Consider the following 25,887-nt stretch of genomic DNA (forward strand, 5'->3'; position numbering starts at 1 on the left):
TGCCCGTGCTGGGAGAATATAGGGACTGGTGACATATTGCCCGTGTTGGGAGAATATAGGGACTGGTGACATATTGCCCATGCTGGGAGATAATAGGGACGAATGACATATTGCCCGTTCTGGGAGAATATAGGGACGAATGACATATTGCCCGTGCTGGGAGAATATAGGGATTGGTGATATATTGCCCGTGCTGGGAGAATATAGGGACTGGTGACATATTGCCCGTGCTGGGAGAATATAGGGACTGGTGACATATTGCCCATGCTGGGAGAATATAGGGACTGGTGACATATTGCCCGCGCTGGGAGAATATAGGGACTGGTGACATATTGCCCGTGCTGGGAGAATATAGGGACGAATGATATATTGCTCACACTGGGGGACTATAGGGACTGATAATATATTGTCCATGCTGAGATAAAAAGGGACTTATAACATATTGTCTGCACTGGGACACTAGGGACAGTTGACATCTCTTCCAAAATGCCACCCGCTAAAGTGAGAGATGAGTGACATTTGGGGAACCCACTTCGCTCCATCTCCTGAGTGGTTCTTCCCGATACTTTCTGCAACATTTTCTCCTCTTTTTTGAAACTTGAGATTGCATTCGAGCTCGGCGCACGCCGTTCTTTCCGCCAGGTTGTCATGTTCATCCCGTTCCGTCCTCTCTAATGGAGAATCACAGCAGCCTAATGATGGTCTCCTCTAAGTAATTTGCTTTCAGGTTTGTCCAGGAGATGCAGATACCGGGGAGAGGTCGCTGTGACCGCGAGCTGCAAACTCTTAAGTGCACTCCATGACTTGTGACAAAGCGCGTCCCCCCGAGCCCCCTCTAACCTGACTGTTTGTCATTTCTCCCGCAGCTCTTGAAAGACATGAGTGAGATATGTGATTTGGAGAGTTGCATCTGAAGGGCTAAGCGATTCTGTTGGAGAAGACTTCTAGATGAGCCTGGATCTGTGTGAAAAGGTCTAAGGAGGATTTAATAGGATGTCAACTGAGGCAGAACTTCAAGTGGCTGTGAAAACCAGCGCCAAGAAAGAATCAAAAAAGAAAGGTACTTTTCATGTTCTGGGAGGTGCGGTGTCAGATCCGCCACAAGGCGACCCTTTTATTAGATGGCCTCATATTTCATGTAGAAAATTACATTTTGCAAAAACAGTTTCTTATAAAAAGAAAACTTTTCTTTATACAAGAACGATAACAAAAAGGATCTTATACTGAGAAATAATCCGTGTGCGTTCACATGGACTCTGCTCCGAAATCCACATCAAAAACGGCTTCAGACGCTCTTTGAATTGGCTTTTTACTCATTTTGATGGGTAAACCCGCCTGCGGTGCACATGGTGATGTCTTATATACCTGGGTTGTTTCCCAGTGTAGAAAAATAAGCAAATAGTCAATTCTTGAGCCATTTCTGCTTTAAAAAAAAGCGTCAAATTTGGCCACTGATTTAATTAGAAATAGAAGCACACAAAAAACACCAAAATTGGCAACAAAAATATACAAAAACTTTGTTTTTTTTGACACAACAACTTAGAGGGTGCTGATGAGAACTATTCAACTTTTTTTTTCAAAAGTTGCACTGGACATTTGAACATAAACTGTATATTTGCACCAAATTTGTAACTTTAAAGGGGTTGTCTGCATCTAAGATATTGATGAGCCGTTCGCAGCAGAAAGTCATTAATTTCAGATTATGGGGGTCTGAAACCTGTCACCTGATTAGTCATGTCTAAAAGAAGTGCCAAAAGTGCAGTGCATTGTGCCAGAAACTCACAGCTCCATATACCGCCTAGTGGTTCTTTTCAGGTACTGCGTCCTCTCATTCGCTTTAAAGGGAATCTGTCACTATATTTGTCCCTTATGAACCGCGGTCACCACCACTGAGCCCTTATATACAGTATTCTAAAATGCTGTATATAAGAGCCCAAGCCGCGCTGTGTAGAACGTAAAAATCACCTTTTATAATACTCACCTAGGGGGTGGTCGGGGCCGGTGGATGTCGCTGATCTCTGGTCGGGCACCTCCTCTCTCCTGTCCGGCACCTCCTCTATCCTGTCCGGCACCTCCTCTCTCCTGTCCGGCACCTCCTCTCTCCTGTCCGGCACCTCCTCTCTCCTGTCCGGCACCTCCTCTCTCCGGTCCGGCACCTCCTCTCTCCGGTCCGGCACCTCGTCTCTCCGGTCGGGCACCTCGTCTCTCCGGTCGGGCACCTCGTCTCTCCGGTCGGGCACCTCCTCTCTCCTGTCGGGCACCTCCTCTCTCCTGTCGGGCACCTCCTCTCTCCTGTCCGGCACCTCCTCTCTGCAATCTGGCACCTCCTCTCCAGACCGGCATCTCCTTTTTGCAGTCGCCGTCCTCCTTCTACCCAGCCGAGTATGGATGACGCATTCTATGTTATCCCCACTGGCCAGTACTGAGGTCTTGCGCAGGCGCACTTTGGTATTCCCTGCTGAGGCCAGATCAAAGTACTGTAATGCGCAAGCGTGAGGAAAAGTTAAGGACCGGCTGCACATGCACACTACAATACTATGATCTGCCCACAGCAGGGGAGATCAAAGGGCGCCTGCGCAGGACCTCAATGATGGCCAGTGTGGATGACATAGGACACGTTATCCACATGAGCATGCTAAGAAGGAGGTCGGCAATTGCTGGAGAGAAAAGGTGCCAGTCCAGAGAGCAGCGACACCCATCGGACTGGAGAGTAGCGATACCCATCGGACTGGAGAGCAGCGACACAGGCAAGTTGTATTATAGAAGATTTTTTTTATTATTGATCATCAACTATGTTCTCAATAAGCCCAAAAGGCTCATAAATATCAATGCTTAATATTTTTGGCAGTTGGAGTGGGGTTTTTTTAGATTTGGCTATCTTAGGAGGATATCTGTTTGTGCAGATAACTATTATTGTGCAGAATTATTAGGCAACTTAATAAAAACCAAATATATCCCCATCTCACTTGTTTATTTTCACTAGGTAAACCAATATAACTGCACAACATTTAGAAATAAACATTTCTGACATGCGAAAACAAAACCCCAAAAAATGAGTGACCAATATAGCCCCTTTCTTTCTGATGACACTCAGCAGCCGACCATCCATAAATTCTGTCATTGCTTGATCTGTTTGCGTGCAGCAGCCACCACAGCCTCCAGACACTGCTCCGAGAGGGGTACTGTTTCCCCTTCCTGTAGATCTCACATTTTATGAGGGACCACAGGTTCTCTATGGGGTTCAGATCAGGTGAACAAGGGAGCCATGTCATTATTTTTTCATCTTTTAGACCTTTACTGGCCAGCCACGCTGTGGAGTAGTTGGATGCATGTGATGGAGCATTGTCCTGCATGAAAATCATGTGTTTCTTGAACGATACCGACTTCTTCCTGTACCACTGCTTGAAGAAGTTGTCTTCCAGAAACTGGCAGTAGGTCTGGGAGTTGAGCTTCACTCCATCCTCAACCCGAAAAGGTCCCACAAGTTTATCTTTGATGATACCAGCCCATACCAGTGCCCACCTCCACCTTGCTGGTGTCTGAGTCGGAGTGGAGGTCTCTGCCCTTTACTGATCCAGCCTCTGGCCCATCCATCTGCCCCATCAAGAGTCACTCTCATTTCATCAGTCCATAAAACCTTTGAAAAATCAGTCTTAAGATATTTCTTGGCCCAGTCTTGATGTTTTATCTTATGTTTCTTGTTCAGAGGTGGTGGTTTTCAGCCTTCCTTACCTTGGCCTGTCCCTGAGTATGGCACACCTTGTGCTTTTTGATACTCCAGTAACGTTGCAGCTCTGAAATATGGCTAAACTGGTGGCAAATGGCATCTTGGCAGCTTCACGCTTGATTGTCCTCAATTCATGGGCAGTTATTTTGCGCCTTTTTTGCCCAACACACTTCTTGCGACCCTGTTGGCTATTTGCCATGAAACGCTTGATTGTTCGGTGATCACGCTTCAAAAGTTTGGCAATTTCAAGACTGCTACATCCTCTGCAAGACAGCTCACAATTGTGGACTTTTCAGAGCCCGTCAAATCTGTCTTCTGACCCATTTTGCCAAAGGAAAGGAAGTTTCCTAATAATTAAGCCCCCCTTATATAGGGTGTTGATGTCATTACACCGCACCCCTCCTCATTACAGAAAAGCACAGCACCTGAGTTACTTCATTGGTAGTTGGCTCTCAGCCTATACAGCTTGGAGTAGGACGACGTGTATAACAAGTATCATGTGATCAAAATACTCATTTGCCTAATAATTCTGCACACGGTGTATCTTGGTACGGTTGTAAACTATTGAGTTCTCTCGCAATCACCGTTTCCTCTCGTGCCTCCAGAATAAATATCAGTTTCATGGAATATTGCTGGGAGGCTTTTCAGGAAGATAAAGGACTAACATATAGGACGCAACATTGTATCTGATGGCTCTTAAAGATCCATAGAACTGTCAGGAGTTGCTAGGCAACAGCACAGAATAGAATTAAACATTGATACTGTAATTAGATCGCGCAGGATTCCGTATACAGATTATTTCCTGTATCTCCGTAGTACGGATATTAGTTAACATAGATGCGTTGGATCAGAAAAAGGGAAAAAAAATGTTAGAAGAGTCACAGATAGAGATGAGCCCAAACGCCAAAAATTAATTTTAGATAGAATCAATTTGATTGGTCGTCAAAGTAGCTACAGGGAAGTACCAAGCGAGCAGCGAAAGGGAGGGGAAACCCTGTGTCTAGGGAAGGATAAGATGGTGACCCCTGACTAAACCTACAGCTGGTCCCTGGGGTCCCTCACCACCCTAGATAGGTTCCGCACCTATGCGTCGAGCTGGATACCTGACCCTAGATATGCCTAGTGCTGGGCCCTAAATAGGGAACATGTGGGATGAGCTCTACATCAACCCCACTAAACATTAAAGAGACACAAAGAAGATACACAGGGGGAAAAGTATGAATGACTTATCCATAGATGACATAGGTCGTATTTCAGCAAAGTTTTCAACAGTGATACCACAGAAGCGTACAAGCCACCTGCTTGCATCCAGAGCTTGAATGAACTGAAAAATATCACCAGCACCATTCCGAGGAAGGAAGGGATATAGAAACACCATGACAATACGGATGATCAGCAGCTGGATGGAAGGCGAACTCCTGCTGGGTACAAAAGGGGGCGAGGTGAATCCAGCAGGAAAGCTACCTATACCAATGAATACTGACAGCAGGACCAAAAGAAAGTCAGGGAGCATTCTGCACAGCCAAACACTGTGACCTTCTATGGCCAGAAACCACATGACTGTCTGTCACCCATTGCACACCCGTGTCACAACTCTATTTGGTCCTTGTCGAAAATGACCTGATTGCCTTAAAAAGACATTTAGAGTCTCGCACGTATTTTACTCTATTTGTTGAAAGTATATCTAGAACATTTCTGAGTCATTAAAATGTAAGATTTTTACAAAATTCCTATTGAGTTTGATTAAGCATTAATATGATTCACTCATCAAAATAATCCTCCCAAAAGAGTGACACCCGGGATTCTGTAATCTTCCATGAAGTCATTGTAAGTACTCACTTTCTCTGCAGCGCCCCCACAGGTTACATTGAGTATTACACAATGCCTATTCAAATCGATGACTTGTCAGGACAAGTCTAGTCCTCCGGAGCAGGAGACCACCTTAATGACCTCTCTCCGGTCAAGAGATGAGGATCCCGAACAGAAGACCCCTCAATGGGGGAAACTGGAAAATTCCTTTTGTCACAAACCACCGGGGGGGTCACTCCGAAATCCCCCGCGCTGGCTACCAGTACGTCACAATCGGGGGGTAACAAGTGGGGGTCACCCCTCCTTTATACCTCCCGACCGACAGACAGAGCACGTGACGCGCTCTCTAGCGCCCCTCTTATAGTCAGGCCAATTATGGAATTGCCCGACCATAAGCAAGGAGGCCGCTATACTACTTATGCCGATTATTGAAGGGTCCCCGGTGAGAGTAGGGTATATATTCCCCCGACCTCCGCGGGCGGAATATATAAAATCTCCCCGAATCTCACTGGCCTCCCCACAATAATCCTTGGCACAACTCGCTGCCACCAACCGATTTACGGTAACTATTAGCCGAACACACAGACGTGGGATTCAAGATCGAGATAACAGAACAGCCCAAGATTAATTATATAATTTAATCAGCCTAAAGCACACTAGAAACTACAATATATACAATAGGGAATCTACAGAATATACATATGTCAGAGTACAGTTACAATCAAAGCATGGGTTACAAACAGGCATACACAGTTCCAGCAGTTACCTTGTTGCGTCTGGCCACAGGGGGGCGCTGTACCCAGGTTTCTAGGATCCTTCCCACAGATGTTTCCTACACGTGCCCCCAGCGAAAAGAAAAGAACCCTGGAAAATGGCCGAAGTAGGGTTATCAACCTGGGCAGATCCAGGTCCCCTCCTACCTTAGTGACCTCAGAGGGAGCACTGCTCCACCCCTGGCTTGAGTTATGGACAATCCACAACATGGAATATGGGCCATAACTTTGCCTGGGAGCGTCGTAGGCGGACGCCAATGCTCTCATTGTGACAGTTATGAACTTAGCTACAGAACGAGGGGACTCATGACCTGTCTGCCAGTTCCCCATTGGCTGATATCACGCCTGGGGCATTTCCCAATGTCCTGCTCCCATAAAAAGGGTGTGCCGGCATCGTCCGCATGCGGAGACACCATTTTTATGGTTGCCATATTTATCGGAAATATGGCTTGCGAGATATGAACCATTTTTTACTGGAGTCGTTCTGTCTGCTAGTTCCATAGCCTTGCTAATGAGATACAACTCTTGTTACAGGGTGACGGCAGGGAGTCATCCTGTGTCCATTGTTCCCACACCACCTCATCTCCATATCACAGGAGATGGCCATGGGATTTGTTGCTAAACCAGTTGTGTGAAGGAAAGGGGGGGTGACACCAGGAGAGGGCTTCCTGACATACTTGAATATCATGATTTATCGTCATATCTCCGGATTTACCTCACACCTCCCCCCTTTTGAGGGCGCTAGGGGGCAGCACACTCCGGTGTTCCCCCGTGCGCCCGTCCGCGACCTCTCCTTGTCGGGACAGCCCGTCTGCGTTACCGTGGTCACGGCCCCTTTTGTGGCGAATGGTGAAGTTGTATTGCTGGAGCGCAAGGCTCCATCGCAACAATCGCCCATTCGTCCCAGAGACGGTGTGCAACCAGCTGAGGGGATTGTGGTCCGTCTCCACGATGAAGTGGCGCCCGTATAGATAGGGTTGCAGACGCTGCAGGGCCCACACTATGGCCAGGCACTCCTTCTCCATTGTGGAATAGGCCACTTCCCTCGGTAACAGCTTCCGGCTCAGGTACAAGACTGGGTGCTCTTGGCTCGCAGAGTCCACCTGGCTGAGCACCGCACCGAGGCCGAAGTCACTGGCGTCGGTCTGTACTACAAACGGCCGCGTGAAGTCGGCTGCCTGTAGCACGGGCGGGCTGGACAGGGCGTCCTTTAGGGCCCGGAAGGCTGTCTCGCAGTCCATTGTCCAATCGACTGCAGAGGGCAGCTTCTTCTTGGTGAGGTCCGTCAAGGGCTTTGCCAGGCTACTATAGCATGGAACAAACCTCCTATAGTACCCAGCGGTCCCCAAGAAGGACATCACCTGCTTCTTGGTCCTGGGGGTGGGCCAGGATGCGATGGCCTCCACTTTCTCAGGCTCGGGCTTCAGTGTTCTCCCGCCTACCCGGTGACCGAGGTACTGGACCTCGCTCATGGCCAGCTGACACTTTCCCGGCTTGATGGTCAAACCTGCCCGGTGGATCCGCCTGAGCACCTGTGCTAGATGCTCTAGGTGGTCCTCCCAGGTGGGACTGAAGACGGCAATGTCATCTAGGTACGCGGCCGCGTACCCTTCAAGTCCCTTGAGCAGGGTGTTGACCATCCGCTGGAAAGTGGCAGGGGCATTCCTCATCCCGAATGGCATCACCGTGGACTCGTATAGTCCAAATGGGGTAATAAAGGCAGAGCGTTCCCTGGCCTTGCGAGTCAGGGGGATCTGCCAATATCCCCGGCTCAGATCCATGATGGTCAGGTACTGAGCCCCGGCCAACTGATCGAGCAGGTCATCGATGCGTGGCATTGGGTACGCATCGGCGACCGTGACAGCATTGAGCCCCCTGTAGTCCACGCAGAACCGAGTGGTTCGGTCCTTCTTAGGGACGAGGACTACAGGCGAGGCCCAAGCGCTGTTGGATGCCTGGATCACCCCCAGCTTCAGCATCTCGTCAATCTCCTGGCGCATGTGTTGCTGCACCTCCAGGGAGACCCGATATGCTGAACGCCGGATCGGGGGATGATCCCCAGTGTCCACGTGATGGACAGCCAAGTCAGTCCTTCCGGGCTGGTTGGTAAACAACCCCCGGAAGGGGAGGAGGGTGGCCCACAGCTGGGACCGTTGGTCTTCCAAGAGCTGGTGGCCAACCTCCACATCCTCAATGGATCCGCCTGCCCTAACCTGGGCTAGCATATCCAAGAGGGTTTCCGCTTCTCCCTCCTCGGGCAGGTTGCACACAGGGAGTGCACATGCCTCCCGCTCATGATGTGCCTTCATCATGTTCACATGGAAGGGCTTCCGCCTTCCACGGGCAGGGTCCAGGGTGACCAGGTACGTTACAGGGTTGAGCTGCTGGTACACGAGGTATGGGCCTTCCCAGGCTGCCTGAAGCTTGTCCTGTGGTACGGGGACCAGTACCCACACCTTTTGACCCACTTGGTAGGTCCTCTCACAAGCGTTCTGGTCGTACCAACGCTTCTGATCGGCCTGGGCTTGAGCCATATTGTCGTGTACCAGTTGCGTCAAGGCCTGCATTTTGTCCCGGAAGCGCATGACATACTCGATAACCGACACTCCAGGGGTGGCCAAATCCCCTTCCCAAGCCTCTTTCACCAGAGCCAGGGGGCCCCGCACACGTCGCCCGTACAGGAGCTCAAACGGTGAGAATCCTGTTGAGGCCTGTGGAACCTCCCGGTAAGCAAATAACAGGTGTGGGAGATACCGCTCCCAGTCACGCCCATGGGAGTCGACCAACATCTTAAGCATCTGCTTTAAGGTGCCATTGAACCGCTCGCACAGGCCATTAGTCTGTGGATGGTACGGGCTGGCCACCAGATGTCGCACCTGGACTTGCTTACAGAGGGCCTCCATCAGCTGGGACATGAATTGGGTCCCCCGGTCAGTGAGCATTTCCTGGGGAAAACCCACTCGGGAGAAAATCTCCAGCAATGCGGTGGCCACCTTGTCAGCCCGAATGGACGACAAGGCCACTGCTTCTGGGTACCGGGTGGCATAGTCCACTACCGTCAGTAGGAAGCGTTTCCCGGAGCTGCTGGGGATGGCCAGCGGGCCGACCAGATCCACAGCCACCCTCCTGAAAGGCTCATCGATGATTGGCAGAGATACTAGTGGGGCTTTGGGGTGTGGCCCCGCCTTCCCCACTCTCTGACAGGTTTCACACGAACGGCAGTAGGCAGCCACATCGGCCCCCATTTTTGGCCAGTAGAAATGCTGGTTTAACCTGGCCTTGGTCTTAGCGATCCCTAGGTGTCCGGCCATCGGAATCTCATGTGCGATCCGCAACAACTCCGTCCGGAACGGATAGGGTACCACCAACTGTCGGTCCCTGGGCCACGCCTCCGGTGAACCCTGCTGGACCGTGGCCCGGTACAGCCGTCCTTGGTCCCAGACCACTCGCTCCGGGTCCGAGTCCGAGGGAGGCTGTGCCGCCTGCTCCTTAAGAGCTTTCAGGCTGTCGTCAGCTTCTAACGCTGCCTGAAACCCCTGACTAGATGTGGCCAGAATCGACGAGACTGTCACATCTTCAGTCAGTACCCCGGGACCTGTGTCCTGGCCTCCACCTGACTCGGCTGCCACTTGGTCAGAAGGGGAAGAGCTATCGGACCTCCGGGAGGCCCCTTGGCTTCCAGCACTCCCACTGCGGGTGACAGCGGCCACAGCCGCTGCGACCGTGGGTCGTGCCTGCTCCTCCTCCGTTCCTGACCAAGTCGCCGGTTCAGGCAGACCTACCTGGCTTCCTGACACCCCGGTTGTGGGGGAACCATGCACCGAGATCTTACCTGGGAGCACTTCCGCTCCTGGACCGGCCCCAATCTCACCTGCCTGTTCCCCTCCTGCAGCAACAGAACCCCGCTGTGAAATCTCTGGGGACCCCACATTTGCTGTGGTAGCCCCCACCCCACACACTGGTCCTCCCCCTGCAGCACCCTGCTCTCTGCTTATCCCTGCAGAGGGCAACAGATCCCAGCTCACAGGCTGGTTACTTGTAGAGGCATTGTCACACCTTTCTCTGACCCCCTCCCCTGTCACAGCTGCAGCTGAGTGTGTGTCTATGGTGTCTATGCAAGCAGAAATATCAGAGTTCACTCCCTCCTCCCTTACATCATTCATAGATAACACATTAACATTGTTAGGAGTCATGTCAGTACGGGCTGAAGGTTCAGCCCTTGGGGGGGGCCCAAACTGGGAGGTTATCTGCCCCAAATCTGTCCCAAGTAGCACGTTTGCAGGGATCCGATCAGTTACCCCCACCTCCCTCACCCCCCGCCCTGCGCCCCAGTCCACATAAATGTCAGCAACAGGCAGCGCCGGGTCAGTGCCTCCAATCCCGGAGACAGCGAGGGTTTTTCCAGGGATCAAGTCTTGGGGGGACACCATCTCAGGCCGCACCAGAGTCACCTCCGAGGCGCTGTCTCGCAGTCCTATGGTCACAGACCGGCCGACGGTGACAGGTTGGAAGCTGTCCAGGGACCTACCACCACCCCCACCCACACAATACACCTTGGGCGGCCCTTGGGACGGGGACGGAGCCGGGGCCTTGGGACGCCGAGGGCACATGGCCTTGAAGTGTCCAGGTAGGTTGCACTGGTGGCACCGTCTTGGTTCTGCCACGGGCCTGGAGAGGGGAGTTGAGGGGGACACCCCCTGCAGTCTAGGGGCAGGTGGGGCAGTCGCAGAATTCATCTTACCCCCTCTCCAGGTGCTGCTGGTGGCTGCTCTCCTGGCTTCAGGCGCCCGATTGTTGGTGTAGTCATCGGCCAGGGCAGCTGTAGCCGTGGACCCCTTTGGCTTCTGGTCTCGGATGAACTGGCGGAGATCCTCAGGGCAGTTCCACAAGAGTTGCTCCGTGATGACCAAGTCCAGGATCTCCGGTCCGGTGGAAAGCTGCAGGCCTTGGGTCCAGTGGTCGGCAGCTCGGGCAAGTGCCCGCCTGTGGTCAGCCCAGGAGTCCTTTGGTCCCTTCTGTAGGCTCCGGAACGTCTTGCGGTAGGACTCTGGGGTGAGGTTGTACTGTTGGATCAGGGCCCGCTTGATGGTGTCGTAGCCCTGATCTGCCTCAGCAGGCAAGTCCCCAAGGATATCCAGGGCCTTACCCCTTAAACGGGGGGTCAGGTATTTGGCCCACTGCTCCTTGTCCAGATGGTGCTGCAAGCAAGTCCGTTCAAAAGCAGTCAAGAAAGAGTCCAAGTCTCCATCCTTCTCCAGCACTGGGAAGTCCTCAACACGGACCTTTGGAAGTTTGGTGTCTTGAAGGTCACGTGTGGCTGATGAGGGCCGGAGCTGAGCTAGCTGCAGCTGGTGGTCACGGTCTGCCTGTTGCCGTCGCTCCGCAGCCTCACGCTCTGCCTGGCGCTCTTCACGCGCTGCCTGCCGCTCTGCCCTGCGCTCTGCCAGGAGTTCCTTGTAGCCCTCCTGGTCTCCAGCCTGGAGAAGGGCCATAGCCATTTGAAGAAGGCTATCCGAGCCTCCCAGGCTCGGTGGAATGGCACGTGGTGATCTGCGGCCCGCTGCGGAGCCTGGTGCTTCACTGTCCATTGCAGAGCGGAGGGCTGGCATCTGGCTCGTTGAGGACCCTTGGGTGAGCTGCTCCTCATCTTGTCCAGCAGTGCCAGGTTGTGCAATGTCCTCTGCAGAGCTGTTTTCTGGCGTCGAGCTCCTGGAGGACTCGTGGGCAACCTCCTCATTACTGTCCACAGCACCGTCCTCCCTCTCTTCGGCTCCTGCTTTAGCATTGGCCAGTTGCCTAGCTCTGCTCCTGGTGCCATCAGCCATTCTTGCAGACTTTTGGTCACTGACACAGAACTGACACCTGATGCCTCCACACACCTTACAGTATCTGCACTCTGACACTCTAGTGTTGAGCTAGTCTGAAGACCCCAGCAGCCACAGCTGCTGCAGGCAGTCTTTAGTGTCTGGGAGTATGGGTCTCACACTCACACACACTATTATCTCGATCCCACCGCTTGCCACCAATATGTCACAAACCACCGGGGGGGTCACTCCGAAATCCCCCGCGCTGGCTACCAGTACGTCACAATCGGGGGGTAACAAGTGGGGGTCACCCCTCCTTTATACCTCCCGACCGACAGACAGAGCACGTGACGCGCTCTCTAGCGCCCCTCTTATAGTCAGGCCAATTATGGAATTGCCCGACCATAAGCAAGGAGGCCGCTATACCACTTATGCCGATTATTGAAGGGTCCCCGGTGAGAGTAGGGTATATATTCCCCCGACCTCCGCGGGCGGAATATATAAAATCTCCCCGAATCTCACTGGCCTCCCCACAATAATCCTTGGCACAAACTCGCTGCCACCAACCGATTTACGGTAACTATTAGCCGAACACACAGACGTGGGATTCAAGATCGAGATAACAGAACAGCCCAAGATTAATTATATAATTTAATCAGCCTAAAGCACACTAGAAACTACAATATATACAATAGGGAATCTACAGAATATACATATGTCAGAGTACAGTTACAATCAAAGCATGGGTTACAAACAGGCATACACAGTTCCAGCAGTTACCTTGTTGCGTCTGGCCACAGGGGGGCGCTGTACCCAGGTTTCTAGGATCCTTCCCACAGATGTTTCCTACACGTGCCCCCAGCGAAAGAACCCTGGAAAATGGCCGAAGTAGGGTTATCAACCTGGGCAGATCCAGGTCCCCTCCTACCTTAGTGACCTCAGAGGGAGCACTGCTCCACCCCTGGCTTGAGTTATGGACAATCCACAACATGGAATATGGGCCATAACTTTGCCTGGGAGCGTCGTAGGCGGACGCCAATGCTCTCATTGTGACAGTTATGAATTTAGCTACAGAACGAGGGGACTCATGACCTGTCTGCCAGTTCCCCATTGGCTGATATCACGCCTGGGGCATTTCCCAATGTCCTGCTCCCATAAAAAGGGTGTGCCGGCATCGTCCGCATGCGGAGACACCATTTTTATGGTTGCCATATTTATCGGAAATATGGCTTGCGAGATATGAACCATTTTTTACTGGAGTCGTTCTGTCTGCTAGTTCCATAGCCTTGCTAATGAGATACAACTCTTGTTACAGGGTGACGGCAGGGAGTCATCCTGTGTCCATTGTTCCCACACCACCTCATCTCCATATCACAGGAGATGGCCATGGGATTTGTTGCTAAACCAGTTGTGTGAAGGAAAGGGGGGGTGACACCAGGAGAGGGCTTCCTGACATACTTGAATATCATGATTTATCGTCATATCTCCGGATTTACCTCACACCTTTTATTCAAAATTCTATAACATGGTAGTTTAGTATAGAAAAATATAGACAACCCCTCTAAAGAAGGTGTCTGCAGGGAGGCGATAGTCATGTTTTTGTTGTTTTTTTTTTTTGCTTTGTATGTTTTTATTTGAATATTATTTGTTTTGTGTTTTTATTAGAAGCAAAAACTTCTAAAGGAAACAATAAAACAAAACATGGTTAAAAAGTAGCAAAACAATTAACCATTTCCCTCCTCAATCATCCAGTGATGGGGCAGAGATCCTTCTATGGGAATGATCCTGGGAGTGTAAATTGCTACTTGAGGTTCTTTCTACAGAAAATATTTCTATATTTCTGCAATTTTTAATCTACATGCAGACTCCGGCCCTCGTCTTGTGTGCAGTCAGGTAGCGGGAGGACGGCCTTCTATAGGGTTTTATGCGCTGAGGTTTTTTTTCTCTTTGTCCTCTCGCGGAGCATGACGAGACTGTCAATGTGTCAATAGACTGAGAGATTCCTATAGATGTCAGGATAACAAGACATTTATTACTGCAGTCCCCTCTGGCATCAACAGTACCCGGAGATGGAACGTTTAATCTTTATGGAAAGCGACATAACAACTACATCCTCGCTTTGACATGTTTCACAATGACAAAGAAATTGGATCTGCCTCGTGGACTGTGTTTAAAGCGTTTCCTTCACCTGCACCGAGGGAAAGTGGCCACTTCATCAAGACATGGGGACCTTTCACCACATCTCCTTCTCTTTGGAGATCTACCAACTGTTATATTAAGCTGGTTTTAGTGGATACAAATTACTCTTAGCCCCATAACTTGGAAGAGTTTTCCAGCCTAGAAAGGATATTGGCTTCTTCTCTACTAACTATGGGGGCCTTTCCTACCCAGGGAGATGGCCTCATTGCAAACTTCCACCCCTTCTTACCAATGCACGGTCTACATTCCCACCTTTAAAGACAGCTATAGTTGGCGTGTCACAATGCAGCCAGGGAAAGAGACAGACGCAGCCAGGGAATGAGGCAGACACAGACAGGGAAAGAGACAGACAAAGAGACAGACTGACAGGCGAAGAGACAGACAGGGAAAGAGAGAGACAGGTTAAGAGACAGACACAGACAGGTAAAGAGACAGACACATGGAAAAAGACAGACAGGGAAAGAGACAGATAGGGAAAGAGACAGACAGGGAAAGAGAGGGAAAGAGACAGAGGGAAAGAGACAGACAGGGAAAGTGACAGAGATAGACAGACAGGGAAAAAAAATAGATAGACAGATGGAGAAAGAGACAGAGACAGTCAGAGACAGACAAGGAAAGAGACAGACAGAAAAAGAGAGAGAGATATATATATACAGAGGGGAGACAGACAGAGAATGGGAGAGAAACAGAGAGACAGTTACTATCCCGGGCGTTAATACATTCTAGTTATACATTCTATCCCGGGAATGTTAATACATTCTATTTTGTTAACAACAGTTATTAACCCGGGCGAAGCCGGGTAGTACAGCTAGTAATGTTATAAATGTTATATGTAGGACGTTTTCCCTTCCTTGATGTGGTGCACTGCTTGACACAAATAGATAGAATTCAGTAAGGTTTCATAATACCCTTATAAAGGGCATTAGGACCTCCTATATAAAAGACCATAGGAGCTGCATAGATATTCTACTGCTCCACGATGCACCAGATGCAAGTTGTAGGGTAAGTTTCTCTATACCACTGTAACACCTGCCTGGATCTACAGACTCAGATGGGCTGTAATGGACAGGCTAGAGGGACGCCACTCACCAAGCTGGACCCCCAGAACCCTGAAAACCTTTAACCCCTATATAGGGATTTGGAATTACACAGGGCCCAAGGTGATCACTACCTGTGGAAGGCTGCAGTCTGAGGGTGTAGTAGTCAGGCAAGGTAAACGAACAGGGACGGGAATCGGCAGGCAAGGACGTAATCAGAAAACAAAGCAGAGGTCAAATCCGGATCGGGCAGCGAGGTACATAAACAGCAGGCAGGAGGGTAGTCAGGAAACAAGCAGAGGTCAGAACACCAGAATCACTAAACAAAACAGGGCGGGACAGGAACCAGGAATACAGAACTATCTCTGGCAGAGGTCAGCAGACAGGAGGGGGAATAAGAAGGGTGTGGTGTCTTCCCATTGGCTGTAGCTGAATGATGGTAACTTCAGCTGGAAAATACTCGCCACCTACAGTTAGCCAGTGGTACTGCAGATCTCAAGGAAACCCAGCCCAGTGAATGAGCGGAGCCTGCACCCACCAGCGCCGCTGGCATCGACTCCTCTCCCATCACCAGCACTATCCATGGCAGGAACACGGCGTCGCCTGGTGATCGAAGTAGAAGTTGCTGGAGCGGACTCCGTGGGGACATAACAACCACTCAACAGGATACAAGGCTTTTTCAGCGACTGCCTGGCATTGGTTACATTAACGTCTATAAATTGGTTATACGGGGAAAGAGACAGACTGGCAAAGCGACAAATGGGGAGCGGGACAGACAGGGAGCGGGACAGACAGGGAGCGGGACAGACAGGGAGCGGGACAGACAGGGAGCGGGACAGACAGGGAGCGGGACAGACAGGGAGCGGGACAGACACAAAGAGTCAGACAAAGACAGAAAGACACAAAGAGATAGACAGAGACTGGGAGAGAGACAGAGAGACCGTTACTATTCCGGGGAATGCCGGGTACTCCAGCTAGTATTATAATAAAAGCTAGATGGTAAGAAAATGCTGTTCAAGGGAATCTGTCAGCAGGTTTTTGCTACCTCATCTGATGTAGGCAAACAGGCTCTGAATCCAACAATGTATCACTTTTATTAGGGGCCGCAGCAGTTCTGACACAGTGAAAGAGTTACAGATTTTAGATTTTGTATATGACAGTGCTGGGAGATCTGTCCCTGCCCACGCCAGGCTTTCAGTGCACATTTCTATAGACAGAAGCTGCTAATAACAGAAGGGGACTTTTTGCTCACACACTGCTGAGACCCACTAATGGCAAAGATAAAACAGCTTATCATAGAAGAATAGGAAAGCGCTTGCAAGCACACACTCCTTGCCTAAGAAACCGACCACTGCTGCAGGCTATCAGAGGTGGCCGGACTCCTAAGCAAAGAGTGCAAGCTCTTTTCTATTCCTAGGTGACAAGCAATAAACTGTAGATTAAACATACTTCTGTTCTTGAGAGCAGAGAGGATTTTTAATAAGAAGTATATTGCAGACTTTCTTGTCTTTACAAGCAATTTGCAATTTTACTAATTTATGATGATGAGAAAACCACTAAAATTGAGAACTTCTATCTATTAACTGGAGGGGAGACTGCAGTAAAGAGCGTCCCCTGGAGCCAGGAGGAGCCGTCATAGACATGCATTAAACGGACAATCCAATGACTCAATGGGCACAGTGTAATGCTGCTTTTCCCCACTGGGGGCGCTGCAAGGAATTGAGAATAGAATTACCAGGTAGATTAGAAGTGATCATTTGGGGCCCAAACAATGAGATCAATTACAATCACAGCCCTAGACGCTTCTGACAAAGATAAGCCCTCTATTAATGTCGGCCATATATTTTCCGGGCAGAGAGATTTCTACCGTCCGTTTGCCGGTTTCCTCTACATATCGGCAATTACCGCTCCTCAGAAGGAAAGCGTCTGTATCCTCCAAGGTCAAAGAGGAACTCCGCTTTTAATTTCCATATCACAAAATCCATGAGTTCAATTAGAAAGTTGTCCCCGATAGATTGTAACCGGAGGTGACGCGACTCATCGAATGTGGAAAAGCGAAAAGCTGCAAAACTAAGGGCTCTCCAGAAATGGGTCAATACGGCGGCCCAGGAAACGGACGCGGAGGCCTCCCTCAAACATCCGAGACTTCTGAAGGAAAGGCGTCTGGAACAATGCAGACGGCTCATTATTTCAGATTGACAGTGATTATATGTGTTACATTATATCATATTACCATACACTGTTATTACTGCTCTGCAAAAACAGCAATTAAATCCCAGGTCCAGATCCAGCCCCAATTAACTGAGGCTTAAGGTCGTTACCGCAGCCTCCACCACTAATGACAGAAGGGGCAGAACGTTCTGTGAGGACCCCATTAATTCTAATAAATATATGCACGGCTGAATACGAGCCTCCTCATCCTCTGCCTCATCACTAAGTGGCCGGGGATTCAGAGAAGAGGAGTCTGAGCCGCAACCGAGAGAAAAGCCGCCATGTAAAAAAAGGGAAGGAAAAGTGACCAATGTGCGCTACTAATCATGGCATTGATAGAGTAAAGGCCCCGTCACACACAGAGGTAAATCTTTGGCAGATCTGTGGTTGCAGTGAAATCATGGACATATTGTTCCATTTGTACACAGCCACAAACCTGCCACTGATTGTCCACAATTTCACTCCTGCCACAGATCTGCCAAAGATTTATCTCTGTGTGTGACAGGGCCTTAAGGCTGCATTCACACAGTGTAGGCTGCTGCTTGTTTTTATATCACAAAACTCGTTTGCTGCAGTTTTCAAAATTCGCAACAGGAACTTTGAGGTTTTATCACAATCCTGGCAAAAAGATGCACGGAGACTGCAACATGTGAATTCAGCCTGAAGATGGCGATGGATGGATGGATGGATGGATGCATGGATGGATGGATGGAAGGAAGGAAGGAAGGATGGATGGAGAGAGAGAGATGGATGATAAGAGGGATGGATGGATGGATGGATGGAGAGGGATGGATGGATAAGAGGGATGGATGGATGATAAGAGGGATGGATGGATGATAAGATGGATGGATGGATAAGAGGGATGGATGGAGAGAGAGATGGATGGATGGATGATAAGAGGGATGGATGGAGAGAGAGATGGATGGATGATAAGAGGGATGGATGGATGATAAGAGGGATGGATGGATGGAGAGAGAGATGGATGGATGGATGATAAGAGGGATGGATGAATGGATGGAAAGATGGATGGTAAGGCTGCTTTCACACATCCGGTTTTTGCTGTGCGGCTCAATCCGGCTCAAAAACCTATGCAACGGATGTAGTGAAAAAACCGTTGCATAAGTTTTTCCATGCGGCCCGTCCGTTTTTTGACGGATGCGGCTTGATACTGAGCATGCGCAGTGCAAAAAACCGCATCCGGCGGCCGGATGCGGTTTTTGCCGCAGGACGCCGCATCTGGTGTCCATAGGCTTGCATTAAAAATCGCGCCGCATTGTGCCGGATCCGGCACAATGTGGTTTTTTCGCCGCACAAAAAAACTTGCCAGGCAACGTTCCATCTGGCTGCCACATGGGCTAAATATGCCGCATCTGGCAAAAAACGGACGCAACGCAAGGCCATGCGGCACAATACAGCGCTAATGCAAGTCTATGCGGAAAAAACGCAACCGGCGGCAAAAAAAAAGTTTGCGTTTTTTCTGCAAAGCGATGTATTGTGCCGCTCAGCAAAAACCAGCAAAAACCGGATGTGTGAAAGCAGCCTGAGATGGATGGATGGATGGATGGATGGATGGATGAGAGGGAGGGATGGATGGATGGATGAGAGGGATGGATGGATGGATGAGAGGGATGGATCGATGGATGGATGAGAGGGATGAGAGGGATGAGAAGGATGGATGGATGAGAGGGATGGATGGATGGATGGATGAGAGGGATGAGAGGGATGAGAGGGATGGATGGATGGATGGATGGATGAGAGGGATGGATGGATGGATGGATGAGAGGGATGGATGAGAGGGATGGATGGAAACATAGATGGATGGAAACATGGATGAATGGAAAGATGGATGAATGGAAAGATGGATGGATGAATGGAAAGATGGATTAAAAGATGTATGTATGATATGTATGTATGTATGTTTGTATGATAAGATGGAAAGCTGAATAGATAGAAAGATAGATATAGATGGATATACAGTGGAACCTTGGATTATGAGCATAATTGGATGGATGGATGAATGGAAAGATGGATTAAAAGATGTATGTATGATATGTATGTATGTATGTATGTATGTATGATAAGATGGAAAGCTGAATAGATAGAAAGATAGATATAGATGGATATACAGTGGAACCTTCGATTATGAGCATAATTGGTTCTGGGAGTGAGCTCTTAAACCAAGTTACTCTTATATCAAAGCAAAATATTTATTGTATTTATACAAACTAATTACAGTAATACAAAATAATGTCCTGTACTGATATAAAATCATTACAGTGCACTAATACAACATACTGTGCAGTAAAAACATATAAAGCAAATTAAGCTGCACGTTAGCTTACAATGGAATTGTTGTGCAGGAGGTACAGTATAGAGAGAAAAAATGATGTATAAATATGACAACCTTTATTCTAGTACAGTACACAAAAAAACAGACTCCAAATTTATTGTCCCCAACATAAGGGCAGAATTAAGCCAAATGTGGGGTAGGAATTCTGCACAACCAGATAAGAGTATAAGCAATGAGCTGCACTGGTTAGCATAAAGAAAGTCCAATACTGTATCCACAAATGCAAATTAATAGACATGCTATATAGTATATACTGTACAGTGGTATACAGTATACAGTACATATGTACAGAAAGTTACCTCCAGAGCGGGTCAGAACGTGGTGAAAGGACAGAACCAGATGTGTGATAGGTGAGAATTTGCTCTTCTTGCAAAGCATTGCTCTTAAACCAAGTTACAAAGTTTTAGAAAGCTTTGCTTGTCTTGCAAAACGCTCTCAAACCAAGTCACTCTTAATCCAAGGTTCCACTGTATAGAGGGATTGATTGATTGAGGGATAGATGGATGGAGGGATGGATAGAAAGATATATGGATGGATGGACGGATAGATAGAGCGAGTGCCACTAAATGCAACTTTTATCTTTTGATATAAAGGACTTGACATCTTTGTACAGCACATTCAGTCCTGAGAGTGAAAATGTTTAGGCCTCAGGCGATTATCATGGGGGAGATAAACCCAAACTGTTGTAAAGAAAGTCCAGTGGAATTGCTGGCGCCCCTCCTGCAGAGCCGCATCCATTATACATGCACGCTCATATGAAATATTGAGGGCATTACAGTGACTCACTTTTCTTCTTAGTTGAGAATGATCATCCAAAAAAGTTTTAAAACAGATAAAAATAAAAATAAATGTATGCAGCGTAATTCTAAATCTCCAAAAATAAAAGTATGAAATCATGTACACAATTCTTGACGGCATATTTTGTATTTAGCTTTATTTCGTGTCCCATTTTTAGCTGCGCTCTTGGCACGGTAAGGAGCACAGAAAATGGCAGAACAGATGGCAAGTTTTATAAGAAGTCTGGGCCCTGGTAACGATTATTCTGACACAGTCTGCTCCTGCAAATATGCAATAAATAAATGGCGTTCTGTGCGCTGATGAGTGACAGGCGGCTTCGGCCGGTCAGATGGAAAAGCGCGGCTCTGTACAATGTACAGCTGATGTGCTCCGTTACTGCAGATTAGCGCCTATTGAAGTGAATAGGAATAGATCTGCAGTACCTGTGACAGCCACTAGTCAGTGAGTGGCGCTGTTGAAGCTCTCTACACAGTTTACATCTGATATTAATGCCCTGTGCTCAGTTGGCTAGTAACCAAGTCATCCAGTGCTTCTGCTAATATAAATATATATACTGTGTATGTGTGTATATATATATATATATATAATATATATAATATCTCAAACATGATGTAAAGTGAAACTGACTCAGTTGCCGTTAGCAACCAATCAGATTCCACTTCTCATTCTTCAGACTCTTTGGAAAATGAAAGGTGGAATCTGATTGGTTGCTAAGGGCAACTGAGTCAGTTTCACTTTACACCTTGTTTGGTAACCCAATTACACATACTGTCCACCTACTTTTGGACCACCCTGTATATGTGTATATATATATATAATATGGATCCGTGCTTTCCTTAACCAAGAATCAGCAAAAACATTAGTGCATGCCCTCATCATCTCCCGCCTCGACTACTGCAACCCCTTGCTCTCTGGCCTCCCTTCCAACACTCTTGCACCCCTCCAATCTATCCTAAACTCTGCGGCCCACTTAATCCACCTCTCCCCTCGCTATTCCCGAGCCTCGCCACTCTGCCAATCCCTTCACTGGCTTCCCATCGCCCAACGACTCCAGTTCAAAACACTAACCATGACATACAAAGCCATCCACAACCTGTCTCCTCCCTACATCTGTGACCTAGTCTCCCCGGTACTCGCAACCTCAGATCCTCACAAGATCTCCTTCTCTACTCCTCTCTTATCTGCTCTTCCCACAATCGCGTACAAGATTTCTCCCGTGCCTCCCCCATACTCTGGAACGCTCTACCTCAGCACATCAGACTCTCCCCTACCGTGGAAAGCTTCAAGAGGAACCTCAAGACCCACCTCTTCCAACAAGTACATTTTTATTTATTTATTTTCCCCGGACAACCTTTAATTGGCTAAGTGCAGTTGTATTGACCAGTAATTCTTAACTTTCCTAAGCCAACTACCTTCTAAAGCCAAGGGCAAACTATGTGCAAAATGGGAACCGATTCGTAAAGAAGAAAAAAAAAGAAAGGAAGAGGAGGAAGAAAATAGAGGAAGAAACAAAGGAAAAAAGGAAAGGAAGAAAGAACAGAAGGAAGGGAAGGCATAAAAAGGAAGAAAGCTACCAAGAAAAAAAAAATAATTAAAATATTCCGATGCTATTAGAATTCTAGTCACAGCCAAATACTCCCCAAATTAAAGCTACGGTATTCAGTACCCAAAAAACAAGGCTGAAGGAATAAGGGAATGAAAGAAGGAAAGCGGGAAAAGAAAATAGGAGGGGGGGGGCGGAAGGAGGGAGGGAATAATGGAAGACATTAGTGGAAGGAAAGGAGACATGAAATGAGGGAGCAAATGAAGGAATGAAAGAAAGTATCCACGCTTATTTGGAAAATAACTTGTAAAAATATTGAGTTATGAGAATAATAGTCACAGCCAAAGACTGATCAAATTAGAGCTAAAGAATGCCAAAAAATGTAATTCTGAAAGGAAAGGAGGAAGGAAAGAAAGAGGGAGAGGAAGATAGGAAGGAAGAATGGACAAAAGGCAAACAATTGGAAGGAATGAGGGAAGACATGAAAGGAATGGATGGAGGAAGATGGCAAAGTCAGTGGGAACGGGAGAAAGGAAAGGAAAAAAGGAGAGGAAGGAAGGGATGGAAGAAAAGAAAGAGAGGAAGGAATGAAGAAAGGAAGAAGGGAAATAAAAGGAGTAATGGACAAAATGAAACAGAAGAGGAAGGAAGGAGGTAAAGAAAGGAGAAAGGAAAACAAGTAAATAAAGGAAAGAAGTTTGGCTACACAGAAAAAATTATCTATAAAAACATGATACTTAAGAGATACATTTGCAGGACCCCAGTCCAGCGGCCAGGCCAGTATTCCACTGCCACAGAACCGGAGCCATGTGAACCAACTCCTACCTTTTGACCTGCACGGTTCCCCTTTTACCATGCACGGTTCCTCTTTTGACATGCACAGTTCCCCTTTTACCATGCACGGTTCCTCTTTTGACATGCACAGTTCCCCTTTTACCATGCACGGTTCCTCTTTTGACATGCACAGTTCCCCTTTTACCATGCACGGTTCCTCTTTTGACATACACAGTTCCTCTTTTGACATACACAGTTCCTCTTTTGACATACACGGTTCCTCTTTTGACATGCACGGTTCCCCCTTTGGCATGCACTGTTCCTCTATTGGCATGCACTGTTCCTCTTTTGACATGCACGGTTCTCTTTTGACATGCACTGTTCCTCTTTTGACATGCACAGTTCTCTTTTGACATGCACTGTTCCTCTTTTGACATGCACGGTTCCTCTTTTGACATGCACGGTTCCTCTTTTGACATGCACGGTTCCTCTTTTGACATGCACGGTTCCTCTTTTGACATGCACGGTTCTCTTTTGACATGCACGGTTCTCTTTTGACATGCACGGTTCTCTTTTGACATGCACTGTTCTCTTTTGACATGCACGGTTCCTCTTTTGACATGCACGGTTCCTCTTTTGACATGCACGGTTCCTCTTTTGACATGCACTGTTCCTCTTTTGGCATGCATGATTCCTCTTTTGACATACACAGTTCCTCTTTTAGCATGCACGGTTCCTCTTTTGACATGCACGGTTCCCCTTTTACCATGCACGGTTCCCCCTTTGGCATGCACGCTTCCCCCTTTGACATGCACTGTTCTCTTTTGACATGCACGGTTCCTCTTTTGACATGCACGGTTCCCCTTTTACCATGCACGGTTCCCCCTTTGGCATGCACGCTTCCCCCTTTGACATGCACTGTTCTCTTTTGACATGCACGGTTCCTCTTTTGAGATGCACGGTTCCTCTTTTGACATGCACGGTTCCTCTTTTGACATGCACGGTTCCTCTTTTGAGATGCACGGTTCCTCTTTTGACATGCACGGTTCCTCTTTTGGAATGCACAGTTCCCCTTTTCACATGCATGTTTTCCTTTTGGCATGCATGGTTCCTCTTTTGACATACACAACTCGTACTTTGGCATGCACGTTTCCTTTTATTGGTTCCTCTTTTGGCATGCACAGTTTCTCTTTTGACATCCACAGTTCCCCTTTTAGCATCCACAGTTCCTCTTTTGGCTTGCACAGTTGATTTTTTGGCATCCACGGTTCCTCTTTTAGTATACATGGTTCCTCTTGGCATCCATGGTTCCTCTTTTGACCTGCACGGTTCCTCTTTTGACCTGCATGGTTCCTCTTTTGACATTCACAGTTTCTCTTTTAGTATTCATGGTTCCTCTTGGCATCCATGGTTCCCATTTTGGCATGCACGCTTCCCATTTTGGCATGCATGGTTCCTCTTTCGGCATGCATGGTTCCTCTTTTGGCATCCATGCTTCCCATTTTGGCATGCACAGTTCCTCTTTTACCATGCATGGTTCCTCTTTCGGCATGCATGCTTCCTTTTTTGGCATCCATTTTTTGCCGGGTTTCTGTCCAGCCAGCACAGATTATTTATTGCCTTGGGCACTGGACCAGGGTCCTGCGAATCAATTCGCTCATCCCTAGTAATGCTATCAGAATAATAGTCATACAATACATTGACCAAATTAGTGCTATAAGTAGCCAAAAAGTGATTGTAAATATTCGGAGGAGACTTCGGTGACGCACACCCTGGGCATTTGTCTATTTGCCCATTTTCCCTTCCTTTATCCCTTCCAGGACAGCCGTTTTCAGTTAATAGTTTTCTTTTTTCGATCATCTCTGTTCTCACTTTACCTCTCACTGTGATATTTCTTCAATTACGTTGTGTATCCGATTTCCAGGAACCGGCTATTTTGTTGCCGTTCCTTGATATGACACTACATGTATCTCTTACATACAGATATATATATTCACTCGGCAACGCACTGATACAATTTTCAGGATTTTGTTCTCTTGGTTAATCAAGCCTACAATCTATTTAATTCTTGACATGACAAGAGATAAAGTGTCTTGTCCAAGGTCACATGGAGGTTACACTGCAAGGTCTGCGCGTAGCATTGTTATTCCACCCCATGCACTGTACATGCAGCAAGAATTACATTATCGGTAATTATGTGATGCATTCAGATATATCAGTCTTCAGCAATATTGATTGTGCTGACATGGAGCTTATGTAGTAGAGATTTATTCATGTACAGTATGTGTATTATATGTGCCCCAGATTATTCCATTATATCTGATAAAAAAAAAATGGTGGGAATATAGTATAAGAAACATAAGAAAAAAAGCTTTCCATAAATGTAGAGCTATCCTTGGATAAATTACAATATTCTGTATACCCCATTTAAGGCAAGAATATAACTACTATAATACTGCCCCTATGTACAAGAATATAACTACTATAATACTGCCCCTATGTACAAGAATATAACTACTATAATACTGCCCCTATGTACAAGAATATAACTACTATAATACTGCTCCTATGTACAAGAATATAACTATTATAATACTGCCCCTATGTACAAGAATATAACTACTATAATACTGCCCCTATGTACAAGAATATAACTACTATAATACTGCCCCTATGTACAAGAATATAACTACTATAATACTGCCCCTATGTACAAGAATATAACTACTATAATACTGCTCCTATGTACAAGAATATAACTACTATAATACTGCCCCTATGTACAAGAATATAACTACTATAATACTGCTCCTATGTACAAGAATATAACTACTATAATACTGCCCCTATGTACAAGAATAT

The 25,887-nt window shown here is 47.7% G+C and overlaps 1 protein-coding gene across 11 annotated transcripts in view; it reads left to right on the top strand.

Moving 5' to 3' along the window:
- The window catches only part of DAB1 (DAB adaptor protein 1), a 955,902-nt gene that overhangs the window by 688,869 nt on the left and 241,146 nt on the right, over window positions 1-25,887 (top strand). For all 11 annotated transcript variants that reach the window (XM_075320416.1, XM_075320418.1, XM_075320419.1 and 8 more), the window contains one exon: window positions 867-1,060. In XM_075320416.1, coding sequence (XP_075176531.1) covers window positions 994-1,060 — 67 coding nt within the window. In that variant the 5' untranslated portion in view covers window positions 867-993. The remainder of the gene's footprint in view (window positions 1-866; window positions 1,061-25,887) is intronic.

This window comes from Anomaloglossus baeobatrachus, chromosome 8 (genome assembly GCF_048569485.1).
Source record: "Anomaloglossus baeobatrachus isolate aAnoBae1 chromosome 8, aAnoBae1.hap1, whole genome shotgun sequence".
NCBI classification, from domain to species: domain Eukaryota; kingdom Metazoa; phylum Chordata; class Amphibia; order Anura; family Aromobatidae; genus Anomaloglossus; species Anomaloglossus baeobatrachus.